Below are 14,029 nucleotides of genomic sequence, written 5' to 3'. Positions count from 1 at the left end.
CAAATAAACCGATTAATTTGTGTAGAATAACCAAAATTTCTTTTCTTTGCACTTTATATAGAAATATACAGCCAAATTATGAATGAAAATTCCGTGGGATATTTTTTTCCTTTTTCCATTTTCAACATTGAATAGGGAAATAAACTTCCTCGGATTTTTTATTCATAATTGGGCTGATAGTTTTAACACACACATTTTATTTCTTAACTCCTGAATATTCCCTTCTAGCAATAGTTTTTTGAAGTATAGTACGAAAACTGAAACTAAGAATTTGGAAATTAAATTTTTTCTAGAATGTTCTATGATGAACTCTGTCCTAATGAATCGGATGACGACATGGCAATAGACGAAATTAAAGATATTACTGAAAAGAGTTTTGTATCAGAACTTGACGAAACTATTAAAGTATTCAAAATCTAAAAAATCCAAAAAGGACTCCAATAGTATGATGGAGAAACTGAGAAATTGCCTTACTTTCGATTTCTCCAACATCTACAATCAGTGATAGAGTTTCAAGTCAAGATTTATTAAAACTAAAAGGAAAGCATTTAAATCATATTCCTTTTTAAACGATTATTTCAGAAGATCGCCCTAAAATCCCTTATAAACATACACGTGTATACATACATATATTTATTGTTTTGTTGAATTGTTATTTTTTGTCAATTTAAAATTAAAATAGAAATTATTCGGTTAATCGAATAATTTAAAATTAACTGATTAAATTTAAACCCCGATTAATTATTTACTCGATTAACCGATTAAACCAGAAACTCGATTAATTGAATACCCTACTATGTAGCCAATATTTTTACTTATGAAACAATTTTGTTGATTTTCAATAAAAAAAAAGTTCTTGAAAGTTTATTCAATACATTGAGGTAATAAATAGGAACCTAAATGATTCGGGGTTTGATTGCAAAAAACGGACATCCTTAAATTCACTTCTTTATTTACAAGGATATAGAAAGAACCTTGTTCTTTCTTTACAATTATCCCCAAAGAAAACTTTCAGAATCTTGAATCTAAAGTGCATCTGAAATTCTCTACAGCCGATGCTAAACACTCCATTTAACTTTTTAAACAGTAATTTTTCTATTTCTTTTCTAAAACACTTTTGCTTTTTACAGCAATTTCGCTTTTTAACCAATTGTAAGCGATGTAGTAATTATTGAATAATTATGGTTAGATTAACACAAGATATTGTTATTAATAACTATTAATTTAACAAGAAGAAAAAAACAAAAAAAAAAAACAACTTTAATTAGTGAAAGTAAATCCACTAAAGAGTAGAAAAAACCGTTTATATAAAAGCTTATGAAAAAAAAAATCGATCATATTAAATCTACAATTTTACAAAACAATTGCATGATCAATTGCCTGTTGTTTGGTTGGCTGAATTAAAAACTTTATAAATATAAAAAAAAAATACCATAAAAAGCATTTAAAACAATTCATTAAATTAAAGAAATTTGCATAATTGAAAAGTTTTGTATTAGAAATAAAAGAAAATGAAAGTAAAAGCTGTGCAAAATTTTACATGTAACCACTGAATCATAAGAAATTTTCGTAAAACTCTGTCTGATAAATAAAAAAAACTTGTTGAAATTTAAATATGTTGTTTGAATAAAGTTATTTGAATTTATTGTTTATTTTAGCATAACATTTTATTGATTAGTTTGTATTAAGCCAAGCTTAAATAGTAATTAAAATTATAAAAAAAACCAAATTATAACTGCAGTATCTCATGTTCCCAATCAATTTGACTTAGTTGAGGTTTAAAGCGCTTGAGGGGATCTGTAATGAAAGAAATATTTATAGAAATTTTTAAAGATATTGATGATTTAGTTATTCAAATTAATTTTTAGCAAGATTAATTATTTTTAGTTTTTTTTTTAATTCTAGAAAATAATTATTAATTTTAGAAAATAAAATCTGATCGAGATCTTGCTAAAATTTATTCGAATTTACTAGACCATCAAATATTATATGACATGTTAAATTGCACACAAACAAACCAATGAAATTTTAAATTAAATTTTGATGTAAATTGTGATTTGTTAAAAGGATGATGATGTTATGTTATTCTCCTGAATGTTTAAATCCTTATTTCTATATAATTTTTTTATATTTTCTTGACCTTCACATTAAAACTATTTATTATTACACTTGTATGTACTTCTTTTATTATTTTTTTAATAATTTCACAAATTTTCTTTGAGGCAAAGTAACATTTCTTGAACACAAACATTTATTTGATTCTAATCTCTAATTTCACAAAAAATTGCTAGTTTTACGAAATTTCTAAAATTAAATTTACAAAAAAAAACGTTTTCACAAAAAACTTTAACTTAACAGAAATTGCTCAATTTGACAAAAAAAAAATTTACCAAAAATCAAACCAAAAAAAAACGCAAATTTCACAAAAATCTTTAAATTTACAAAAAACTCAAATTTCGCAAACAAAATTTCACTATAAATCGCTAAACTTATAAAAATTGCTACTTCACACAAATTTTATTGGGTATATGACTTAAAAATGCGGGATTTACTATAGATGGCGAACGCAATTTTTGTCTTTAATAACTTATATGTCATTTTGAAGGGTACATATCTGTCATTTATTCTCACTCTTAGTTATTGAACATTATAGTGCAAACAACAAAGTTTCTTTTTCTTTAATTTGAAAAAAAGTTGAACGCTATAAAAGAAAATTATTTTACCTACGAATTATAACTTGCCATGAAAAAAAAAAATTTTTCTTTTTCAAAATTTTTTTAAAAAAAATTTATTTTCGAAATTGTTTAAATTTTTTTTTTAAATTAAACAATTTAAGATAAAAAAATTTTTTGTTAAAAAAAAATTCGGGTTAAAACAATATTTTTGCCGATTTTGACACATTGTAGGTCCAATATCCATCCAGATATCCATATTGTCTATATTAATGACTTAGTAATCCAGATATACAGTGGTCGACATAAGTCTAAGTACGACCACAATTTTTTGCCACTTTATGAGAGAAAACCCGGTAAATAAAAAAATAATAATGCAGTTTTGTTTGAAATCTATGCAATGCACTATGGTCCCAAATCGATTTTTTTTGGCAAAAATTCAAAATTTTATTTTAAAAAATTTTTAAAAATTAATTTATTTTCCTAAAGACAATACTCCAGCAATCAAGAAAATATGTTTAAAAACACAGTTGACAAAACTGCTGGTCTGCTGCTAGGCTTTCAAAGTTGAAACTTTAAACACGTATTCTTAAATAAGTGTTAAAACAGTATTACAATTGTATAACGAGCAAACCTTACAAAATAAAGTTATAAACTATTTCAAAAATGGCAAATATAGCCTAAGTTAAGTAGTTTTATGGCATATTTTTGAATTTTATTTTTGTTGAGTCCTTGTCGTAATTCTTGATATTGTGATTGTGTAGTTTTATAGTCTCGTCATAACCTATAAGTTCAGTGGACCAAAAGTTGTGTTTGGGCACGAACTTCCATGGAAGTTTAAATGTGGAAGTGTTCGCTAAAGTGTGTATTTTGAGTGTATATTCATATCTCGCCAGCATTTTTCAGCAAACATCCACAATTGTCATTTTATTTTAGCACAATTTTTGATTACCCGTACCGAAATGCTTTCGGATTGGACAACTAACGGGAGCAAATATGATGTACTAATAGAGTGGGTTCTTTAAAAAAAATCAATAAAAATCTGAATATTAACAAAAATAATCAAATAATTATCTTTTACATATAAAAAAGAGTTCAGTTTGGATACCTTCCCATTTAGTGGGTGTAGAGTGTGGGCGTGGTCCAATTGACTATTTTTTGTTTAAATTTATTTATATGCCATGGACATTAAATGTGCTGAAATTAAAAGCTCTGACATGATTATTTTAATTTATGCCATAAAAACTGGATTTGAAACCATAATGCAATGTAAACTTGCAAAATTATTCATAAACAAGTAAGAGTGCTATATTCGGCTGTGCCGAATCTTATATACCCTTCACCAAATTATACTTCAAAATTTTAAATATTTTTAGGTAAACAAAATTTTTTTTTTCCAGTTGTTTTTTGAATTTTTTGGAAAAACAAATTTTTCGATTGTTATTTAAATTTTTTTTTTTAAATTAAATTTTTTTTTTTTTAAAATTTTAAAAATTTTTTTTTTTTAAATTTAAAAAAATTTTTTTTTTGTTTTTTAAATTTTTAAAAAAAAAAAAAAAAATTCGGGTTCAAAATTCTGGAAGCTAGTTTTGTGCACTGATGACTTGAGATAAAGTATGGCGCAAAACAAATACAGCAATGGATCCGAAAAACTTACTTGCTACAGTTAAGCATGGTGGTGGTAGTGTGATGGTTTGGGGTACTGTCGCTGCTTTTGGAGTGGGAAAGTTAGTGATTATTGAGGGTAATATGGATCGTTATCAGTACAAATCTATTTTGGAACAAAATGTGAGAGCACCAGTTGATATTTTAACTCTTGGTTAAAGTAGGATATTTCAGCAAGATAACGATCCGAAACATACGTCTCAAACTGTCAAAGATTGGCTACTCTGCCATGCCCCACGACGGGCGTGTGGGAAATTCTACAACGGAAGATCCGAAAACATCTTTTTACTTGTGAACCAATGTTAAAGGAGAAGCTTCCAGAAGAATGGCAAAATATAACGTCCGCAGAACAGCAATTTAATGAAAATTTGCATTCGCTGAAAAATGTTTATTTAGTGTACAGATCGTATGTAGACTTTTGTCAACATATTTTTTTAATTTTTTGTGAATAACAGTTTAAATTAATTATTTTTATGTTATATTAATAAAAATGCATTTGAAATAAAACTGCATCATTACTTTTACTTATTATGGTTTAGATGTATGCGAGTTGCGAAAATAATGGTCGTACGTAGACTTTTGTCGGTCACTGTAGGTCAAAAATATGGCAAAAATCAAAGTTGTCCTGGTTTTTTTATTATATCTCAGCCATTTGTGGGCCGATTTTGTCGATTTTAAAAGAATTGATGTATGAATCATGTATGTAAGTAATTTGGGAGCTACGGAAAATTGATTTCAACATACAGAAGGACAGGCGGACATGGCTATATCGACTTCGCTATCTATAACGATCCAGAATATATGTATATACTTTGTGGGGTCGCAAATGAAAAATTACAAACGGAATGACAAACTTATATATACCCTTGCCACTCATGGTGAAGGTTATAAAATCTATGTAAAATTTCATCGTGATATTAATTATTGTAAGACAATTATAAATGTTCAAGTCATTTTCTGAGGGGGACCTTGTATGGGGACTAGAGACAAATGTTGCCTGATTTTCACCATACTTTACAGTATAATTTCAGTGTACTTAGAACTAATTTGTGAAAAATTTTATCAGGATTGCCGCATAATCAACAGTATTCCGAGTGGACATTTGTATAGAGGTTAGGTGAAATCATGGACCGATATTGTCTATTTTCAATACCAAACACAAACCTTATTAGCAGAGAGTATTTGTGGATAATTTCAGCCAGCTAGTTCCTTTCATTTGGGCGCTATCATGTTATCAAGAGACAAACAGACGGATTTTAAAATTTCATAAGGACCCAGAATATACTTTGAGGGTTTGCGATGAATATTTCGATGTGTTACAAACGGAATGACACAATCAATGGTGGATATAAAAGTCGATAAATATACAAAAACCCGCTAGATTTACTAATAGCCCTGACAGACATGTGGTTTCTATACCACGATATGTATACTACGTACATATTCATAGTATACGAACCAGCTTTACACCATAGTGTTTGATGGTTTAATTAAAGTATAGGTTGACACACATGTAGTGTACTACGCTAGTATAGTATACAAATCCTATGTCTGTCAGGGCTATAAGGCTACCAATTCGCAAACAATAATAGAAAATATCGTAATAAATTTAAAAAAGTTTTGTACACTAAATTAGTAATTTTGTTTAATTTTTTTTATATCTAAAAATTTCACACATTTTCACTACAATACATCAAATTATCTACATTTGTTTTTTAACTCATAATTTTCAAATGTGCGTACTTAAATTAGAGGGCGTCTAAGTTTTAATTGAATGAATCATTATATGTTTTTATAATTTTGATAAATAAAATATTTAAAGTCGTTAATGCTTAGCAAGACACAAATATAATGCAGACATTTTTCATCACATTACTTTTTTTAATTGTTGCTATGAGGGTTACTATTAATGTTTTGAAACGAAATTAGTTAAAATCAGAAAAACTAGTTTCAATATTTTTCGAAATGCAATCTAGAACCATTTAAATTTGTAACAAAATATGAACGAATTGATGACATACATACACGCATTTATCCAAATCTCTTAAACCACCTATGTACTCACCCATCATAGCATAACGCTGTTCATTTTGCAACTGTGTATAGTCAATGTTGGGTCCCTGCAAAAACTGCTGGGCAGCCGATATTGTCAACATTTCAGGGATCCAAATATCATCCAGAGAATCTTGCATTAAGCTTAACAAACGTTTTAACTGTTGCTGCAGATCAGTGGCCACATTTTCTTGATTGCACAGCACCAAAGCCTTGCAAGTGTCGTGTATATGCTGCTGTTGCGCAAAACAGCTGGTGATTTGATTGTAAAGAGCATCAATATAAGCGATATCCTCAAAAGGATTGCCGGGTTTGAAGCTTAACAATTTGCGTTCATGTTTGCGGCGATTTTTGCTAGACCGGAAAGTTTTGCTAAAAAATAGTAAAGAAAACAAAAGAAAATACTTATTAAATTAGTTAGAAAAGATATAATTTTAACTCACCCAGTGCCCCTTGAACTGGCAGTATAACGCGAGGATCTTAAACTTGTGGTGTCTGACAGCAAATCACATTCATCTATATCCACTTGATCACTGCCGTCTATAAAATTTTGAGCTTGTTTTTTGCGTATTACACGCACCTCCAGTAAACGTTCTTTGTGTTTAATAAATTGTGCTTCATCGGCTGCTAAATTTGTGGCAAGAATTTCATGATATGCCAATAGTTTGGGTATTAATAGATTTTGCAGTATTTCCTTATTGTTGTCGCTTTCATTTAGATTGATTTCATAAATTGCTCTTAAGAATAATTTGCCCGCAAATAGACAGTCAAGGGAGGCAGTGAAATTGTTGGAATATTTTTTGGCCAGCTCAAAGGCTTCGAAATGTTTGCCTTGCTCTTGCAATGGTGAAATGAGGGAGCTGGATGTGGGGAAATAATTTAAAATTTTGTTTGGTGAAATTTTAATTTTTTAGGAAAAAGGTCTTTTTGGTGAAATAAGCCTTTTTGTGACTTGTTTGGTGGGAAAATATTTTTTTTAGGCAAAACTCAAAATCTTTTTGATGAAAAGTACTTTTTTATGAAAGGTACTTTTTTATAAAAGGTACTTTTTTTATAAAAGGTACTTTTTTATAAAAGGTACTTTTTTATAAAAGGTACTTTTTTATAAAAGGTACTTTTTTATAAAAGGTACTTTTTTATAAAAGGTACTTTTTTATAAAAGGTACTTTTTTATAAAAGGTACTTTTTTATAAAAGGTACTTTTTTATAAAAGGTACTTTTTTATAAAAGGTACTTTTTTATAAAAGGTACTTTTTTATAAAAGGTACTTTTTTTATAGAAGGTACTTTTTTTATAAAAGGTACTTTTTTTATAAAAGGTACTTTTTTTATAAAAGGTACTTTTTTTATAAAAGGTACTTTTCTATAAAAAGGTACTTTTTTTATAAAAGGTACTTTTCTATAAAAGGTCCTTTTTTATAAAAGGTACTTTTTTATAAAAGGTACTTCTTTATAAAAGGTACTTTTTTATAAAAGGTACTTTTTTTATAAAAGGTACTTTTCTATAAAAAGGTACTTTTCTATAAAAAGGTACTTTTCTATAAAAAGGTACTTTTCTATAAAAAGGTACTTTTCTATAAAAAGGTACTTTTTAATACAAATGAACATATTTTGACACATAATAATCTTAAAAGTCAATAAAAGAAGACTATTTTGTACTCACTTCGCAACTATATCCACAGTTTGAGGATCAATCTTCTTGGCCAGCATTAAAGCCCTCTGCCAATCCAAAACATGTTTGGCACTTAATAAAGCCTGCTGCAGATTCAAACCACGTTCATACAAAATACTGGCGTTTTCAAATCTACCCTTGGCTCTCAAATAATCGGCGAAGGCCAAACAAATTGCCCGATAACATTCCCCATCACCCTGGAAGGCTCTTAAAGCCTGGGCATAATATTCATGTTTCTTTATAAAAGTCAAAGCTTCAACGAACTTCTCCTTGCCACAGTTGGCTATATGTTTCAAGGCTTTCTCCGGACGTTTCAAATGCTCATCAATCTTGAATTTACGATAATTTAATTCATACGATTTCAGCTCATTCAGAAAAGCCAAATATTCTTTGGGATCCTTTTGGGATTTTTGTGCCACAAACAACACTAGACCAAAATCATAAGTGCCCAAAGCTACATTATACAGCTCATTGACATCCACCAAATACAGTAAATATTTTAAAGCATCTTCAGCAGCGGCCGCCGCTGCACCACCACCATCTGTGGCATTATCATTTTTCTTATCTTGCCATATAAGTTCAAGAGCCTTTTCCAATTCGCCAGTTTTCACATAGGCCGTTAAAATGGGTAAACGATAACGTTTTTCGCTGGTTTGTTCCATGCGTGAACACAAGGCCTTGCATAAATAGGCAACTTTGTTTTCGATTTTAAAGCCTTCGGGATATAATTGGGAATTTTCTTTATAGTTGCTAGAGTACATGGATTTGGTAAAGTCCTAGAAAAAAAGATGAGAAATTTGCTGAGTATATTTTATCTTTTCCCCATTTCCCTTCAACTTACCTCATTTTGCAAATCACTGAGAAACAGATTAAGCCAGTTGGGATTTTGTATTTCATGTAGGAAAACATCCAAACGATTAACAAAATCACACATATTGTGATCACACAAGATATTTAAATTAATGCGCTGCTTACGCAACGTATCAAAAGCCAGGCAGTACTTTTGCGCCTCCAATAAAGCGCCTACCAACTCCAATGACAATACACGAGGGCAAATGGCTTCCAAATTGCCTCTGGGCATTTGCAATACTGTACGTGCCGAGTCTGCTACAGTGGTTATCAATTTTGAACCCCTCTCCAAACGTCTTTCATTGACCAGGCACAAATCGCTTAAACGCAAAAAGTGCAGAGAAGCCAATTTGGTAAAGGTCAAGTAATTACCAGCCATACAGAAGGATGTAACATCTTGAGCTGAGCTTTGGGAATTAATAAACAAGCCTTGATTATTGGTCAAAGCAATGGTAAAAGTTTCAGCTTCCAGGGGTCTTATAAATGTTTCCAATTGTTCGATTAAATGTTCAAATTGGGCATGTAAACGACGGCTAGTCTCACGATTTGTGTCTACATCAAACACCAATTGTATTAAACGACAATCCTCCATTAACTGATAAAACAATTCACAGGGTTGTTCTCTGCCCGAGGGTGTTAGAGTGTAAATGGTGCCGGGTATACTGACACAGGAGACCACTTTAAAGCAGGATTTGGTTACATCCAGGCTAAAGAATTTTAGACTGGTCATATTATCCTCGGTATAATTGGACAATAAATAGGTATCCTCAAAGCTCTCAAACCATTGTAGATTAGCATATTGCAAGGGCATCAAAGTTTCTGGCGCCTCCAATGTTTTCAAAACTCCCTGCTTTGTGAAAAGAGTAGGTTGTGTTACTTTACCCTTGTAGACATGCATATTATGCCTGGAATCATATATGCACAATTGCAAATCATCTTGCACGCCTTGCAAGCAAACGGCTACAATAAAAGCTTCTCCGTCTAATTGCAATTCTTGGCTGCTCATGGGTGGTGGTATCATGGCTTTCGAAAAGTCCGTTAATAACAAACGTTTACCATCCACCACACACACTAAACCTGTTCTATTGTAACGATCTATGCACCATTGCCATTTATACATCAAATATTTGCCCGTTTCAAACAATATATGCAAAGTTTTCTCCTCTCCCATGCGATTGTCCCACTGCAAGTAGCTGATTTGTTGTTCGTCCGAAAATTCCAACACCTGTTTCAAATACCAATGATAATTGCCAATGGTATACAAATACAACTTGTGTTGGGTCTTTAGGCAAAGAATTTCCGAATCAGAACTCCATTTAATGCATTCAACAGGTTCTTCTTGCAGATCGAAGGGTAAAACAAGTTCACGATGTCTTAAACCGTTCTTTTCGAAAAGAGCAATACAGCTTTTATTGGGCAGTCTTTGGGGTATAGCAATCCAGGTGCCAGAGGGTCTCCAACCGATAGCTGATCCCAAACTGGGTTGTTTTTCTCCCACATATTGAAGTTTGCCCTCTTTGTCAAAGACTTTAAAGGTGCGACCACGAGATTGAGAAACATATGAGACCACAAAATAGGCACCATCAGCACGCCAGTCAATATGAATGTCCTGGAAATTAAAACAAGTAAGATATCTGTATTCGGCTATGCATAATCTTATATACCCTTCATCAAAGTACACTTTAAGATAAAAATTTAAAAATTTCGTAAACAAATTGTGATCTTCAATAAAAGGTAATTTTGTTAAAAGGTACTTTTTGTAAAAAGGTAGTTTTTTGTTAAAAGGTACTTTTTTGTTAAAAGGTACTTTCTTGCTAAAAGGTACTTTTTTGTTAAAAGGTACTTTTTGTAAAAAGATACTTTTTTGTTAAAAGGTACTTTTTTGTTAAAAGATACTTTTTTGTTAAAAGGAACTTTTTTGTTAAAATGTACTTTTTTGTTAAAATGTACTTTTTTGTTAAAAGGAACTTTTTTATTAAAAGGTACTTTTTTGTTAAAAGGTACTTTTTTATTAAAATGTACTTTTTTGTTAAAAGGAACTTTTTTGTTAAAAGGTACTTTTTTGTTAAAAGGTACTTTTTTGTTAAAAGGTACTTTTTTGTTAAAAGGTACTTTTTTGTTAAAAGGTACTTTTTTGTTAAAAGGTACTTTTTTGTTAAAAGGTACTTTTTTGTTAAAAGGTACTTTTTTGTTAAAAGGTACTTTTTTGTTAAAAGGAACTTTTTTGTTAAAATGTACTTTTTTGTTAGAAGGAACTTTTTTGTTAAAATGTACTTTTTTGTTAAAAGGTACTTTTTTGTTAAAAGGTACTTTTTTGTTAAAAGGAACTTTTTTATTAAAATGTACTTTTTTGTTAAAAGGAACTTTTTTGTTAAAAGGTACTTTTTTGTTAAAAGATACTTTTTTGTTAAAAGGTACTTTTTTGTTAAAAGGTACTTTTTTGTTAAAAGGTACTTTTTTATTAAAAGGTACTTTTTTGTTAAAAGGTACTTTTTTGTTAAAAGGTACTTTTTTGTTAAAAGGTACTTTTTTTGTTAAAAGGTACTTTTTTGTTAAAAGGTACTTTTTTGTTAAAAGGTACTTTTTTGTTAAAAGGTACTTTTTTGTTAAAAGGTACTTTTTTGTTAAAAGGTACTTTTTTGTTAAAAGGAACTTTTTTGTTAAAAGGTACTTTTTTGTTAAAAGGTACTTTTTTGTTAAAAGGTACTTTTTTGTTAAAAGATACTTTTTTGTTAAAATGTATTTTTTTGTTAAATGGTACTTTTTTGTATAAAATGTCATTTTTTATTAAAAGGTATTTTTTATTAATAGGTACTTTTCATTAAAAGGTACTTTTGATTTCAAAATAGAGACGGACATGGCGGCACTCATGGTGTAGGGTTTAAAAAATTATATTATTCAAGCAAATTCATTGAAACACTTTACTTACCTTAGGCAATTCCTCCAAATTAACTTTCGTTCCATCATCTAACTTCTGTTTAGCTGCCTGTTTTCCCTCAGAGCCATGAAACTGAGTCTCCTTCTTGCCCCAGCCAACATTGATAAATTCACCCTCTGCCTCGGCAGTCTCATCGTCCAAACAATGCTCCGTCAATGGATCATAGGTGCAGGTCATTACCACTACATTGTGTTGTTTGGTAACAAATACCACCACTTCTTGGTCGGGACTCCAAGACATGCCTTCAATGCCCACATCACAGTAAGTACCTTCATTTACTTTTTGTGTATCCGGATTTACCAACAAAACTTCTCCCACTGAAGTGGCCAAACAAATTTCATTTTCCAATGCTAAATACTCTGCAGCCACTATACCGGGCACCTCGGCCAATACCTTAGGGAATTCTGTGGAGCCCGGTTTGTATGAAAACAATTTGTCATCAGTCACCATAAAACGAACATCATCGGATTTACTCGAATTGGGATTAAGTAGCAGATATTTCGGTTGCTCCACCACACCTTTGGTATATTGCTGGCAAAATTTTAATTTTAAATTACGCATTGTATTCTTTATTTAATAAAATATACAAAATTATTTCAACACGTGCCGCAATCAAGAAAAAAAATTAAACAAAAACATTTGTTTTGCTTGCAGCGGTAGTGTTGTCGGTATTTTCTCAGTACTCATCCCCAGTTAACGTTTTTATATCCCCAAAACTCCTCAATAATAAATACTAAATATCATAGCTATAACTAATTATGAATTAAGCTGTATAAGTTATTTACATTTTTGCAAAAAGGACTCTTATACGAATAATATACATTTCAAATAATTGCAAATTATGTAGATTTTGCAATAGAGATAATAAAATGCTGCCATATTGTTAAACTTTAATTAAAAAAAATGGTTTTGCTCAACATGAGCCGGAGCTGGCTGTTGCAAAAAAGAGCTGCCAACTTTATTTTGATATGACTAACAAAATCCAATTAAAACGAACACTTCCTTTTTAAACAACCCAAGGTTGGCAATGCTAAAAAAGTTTAGTCTCGAAGTTGTGAATATATTTTTGTGTGACGACTGTAGTAAAATTTTTTAAAAATATCCTATTTAAACCTTTAGAAAATTTATATAATTTATTTTATTTACTCAAATACAATTGTTTTAAAATATTTATTGCCATGTTTAAGTGTTAAGTGCCAGTTAAAATGAATAAAGTGCGTTTAAAAGTCACCATATGAAAAAGGCAAATGCATAAGAAAAAGCAGGAATTTTTGTATTTTCTTTTATTTTTTTTTCTTCATACCAATAGGCATGTTTTACCACTAAAAAATATGTGTGAGATGGTGTTAGTGCTGTGTGAAGTGTAAAGTAAAGAAATAGTGGAAAAAGAAACGACAAAATACATATTGGAAAAATATAATACAAAAAAAAACGCAAAAAAGATATATTTTTGTAAGAAATTCCATAAAACCAAAAAAAAAATACAAAAATTACGAAAGCAGTGTAGAGTGAAAAATAACGCAAAACAAATTACTATGTGAGAATAACAAAAACATTGCAAAACGCAAAAACAAAAAACGCACACACATACTTAAAGCAATTAAAATTAAAAAAAGAATAAATAAATAAAGCAAACAAAATATAAATAAAATAAACAAAATACAACAAAAATTATATAAAAAAAATACATATTAAGCAAAAGTAAAGTGTTGAAAAAAATTAAGTAAATTTTAAGTGAAATACAAATTTGTTTAGTGAATTCATTGAAATTTAACACAAAAACGTGTAAGAATTAAAAGGAACGAGCAACAAATGCTTATGTGAGCTGTTAATTAAAAGTAAGTGATAAAAATACACAATTTTTTTTAAATATTTAAAATAGGGTGTGTGTGCTGCTTTCAAAACATCAGGTGTAATTTTATTGTTTTTTTTTTCATCTCAAATCAGTCAACCAAAAAGTCAGGTTAATTTAGCTGTTTTTGAAATAAGTTTGGTGATTTTTAAAGGAGTGTATTTCAAGTTTAAATTGAAAAATATTATTTCACTTAATAATTATTGGCTTAAGTGAATTATTCTATATGTTAAATCCATAGTTTTAAAATATTGTTTGTGTAATTTCGAATCAGTTATTGAATTTTCTAGTTGGATTAAAATATTTGTACCAACAAGAATTCTGATTGGA

General features: G+C 29.7%; 1 protein-coding gene across 1 annotated transcript; it reads right to left on the bottom strand.

The window, feature by feature from the left end:
• Positions 1-1,620: 1,620 nt before the first annotated feature.
• Positions 1,621-12,511, bottom strand: Elp1 (elongator complex protein 1). Its single transcript, XM_065498934.1, has 6 exons — positions 11,839-12,511; positions 8,902-10,518; positions 8,052-8,836; positions 6,833-7,249; positions 6,403-6,761; positions 1,621-1,797 (listed from the first exon to the last, which is right to left on the bottom strand). Exons 1-6 carry the CDS (start codon positions 12,406-12,408, stop codon positions 1,730-1,732), a joined length of 3,816 nt encoding a protein of 1,271 aa, XP_065355006.1. The 5' UTR covers positions 12,409-12,511; the 3' UTR covers positions 1,621-1,729.
• Positions 12,512-14,029: the final 1,518 nt, after the last annotated feature.

Source organism: Calliphora vicina, chromosome 1 (genome assembly GCF_958450345.1).
Source record: "Calliphora vicina chromosome 1, idCalVici1.1, whole genome shotgun sequence".
Taxonomy (NCBI): domain Eukaryota; kingdom Metazoa; phylum Arthropoda; class Insecta; order Diptera; family Calliphoridae; genus Calliphora; species Calliphora vicina.
The sequence above is the reverse complement of the archived record's forward strand: the minus strand, read 5'-3'. Positions and strand labels throughout refer to the sequence as shown.

Excerpts from the sequence above, each read along its gene's own strand:
- Elp1 (XM_065498934.1), bottom strand. The coding sequence starts at position 12,408 with ATGCGTAATTTAAAATTAAAATTTTGCCAGCAATATACCAAAGGTGTG. Across the intron at positions 10,519-11,838 it reads ATTTGGAGGAATTGCCTAAG|GACATTCATATTGACTGGCG; the intron begins GTAAGTAAAGTG and ends TTTAATTTCCAG. Across the intron at positions 1,798-6,402 it reads ACAGCGTTATGCTATGATGG|ATCCCCTCAAGCGCTTTAAA; the intron begins GTGAGTACATAG and ends CTTTCATTACAG.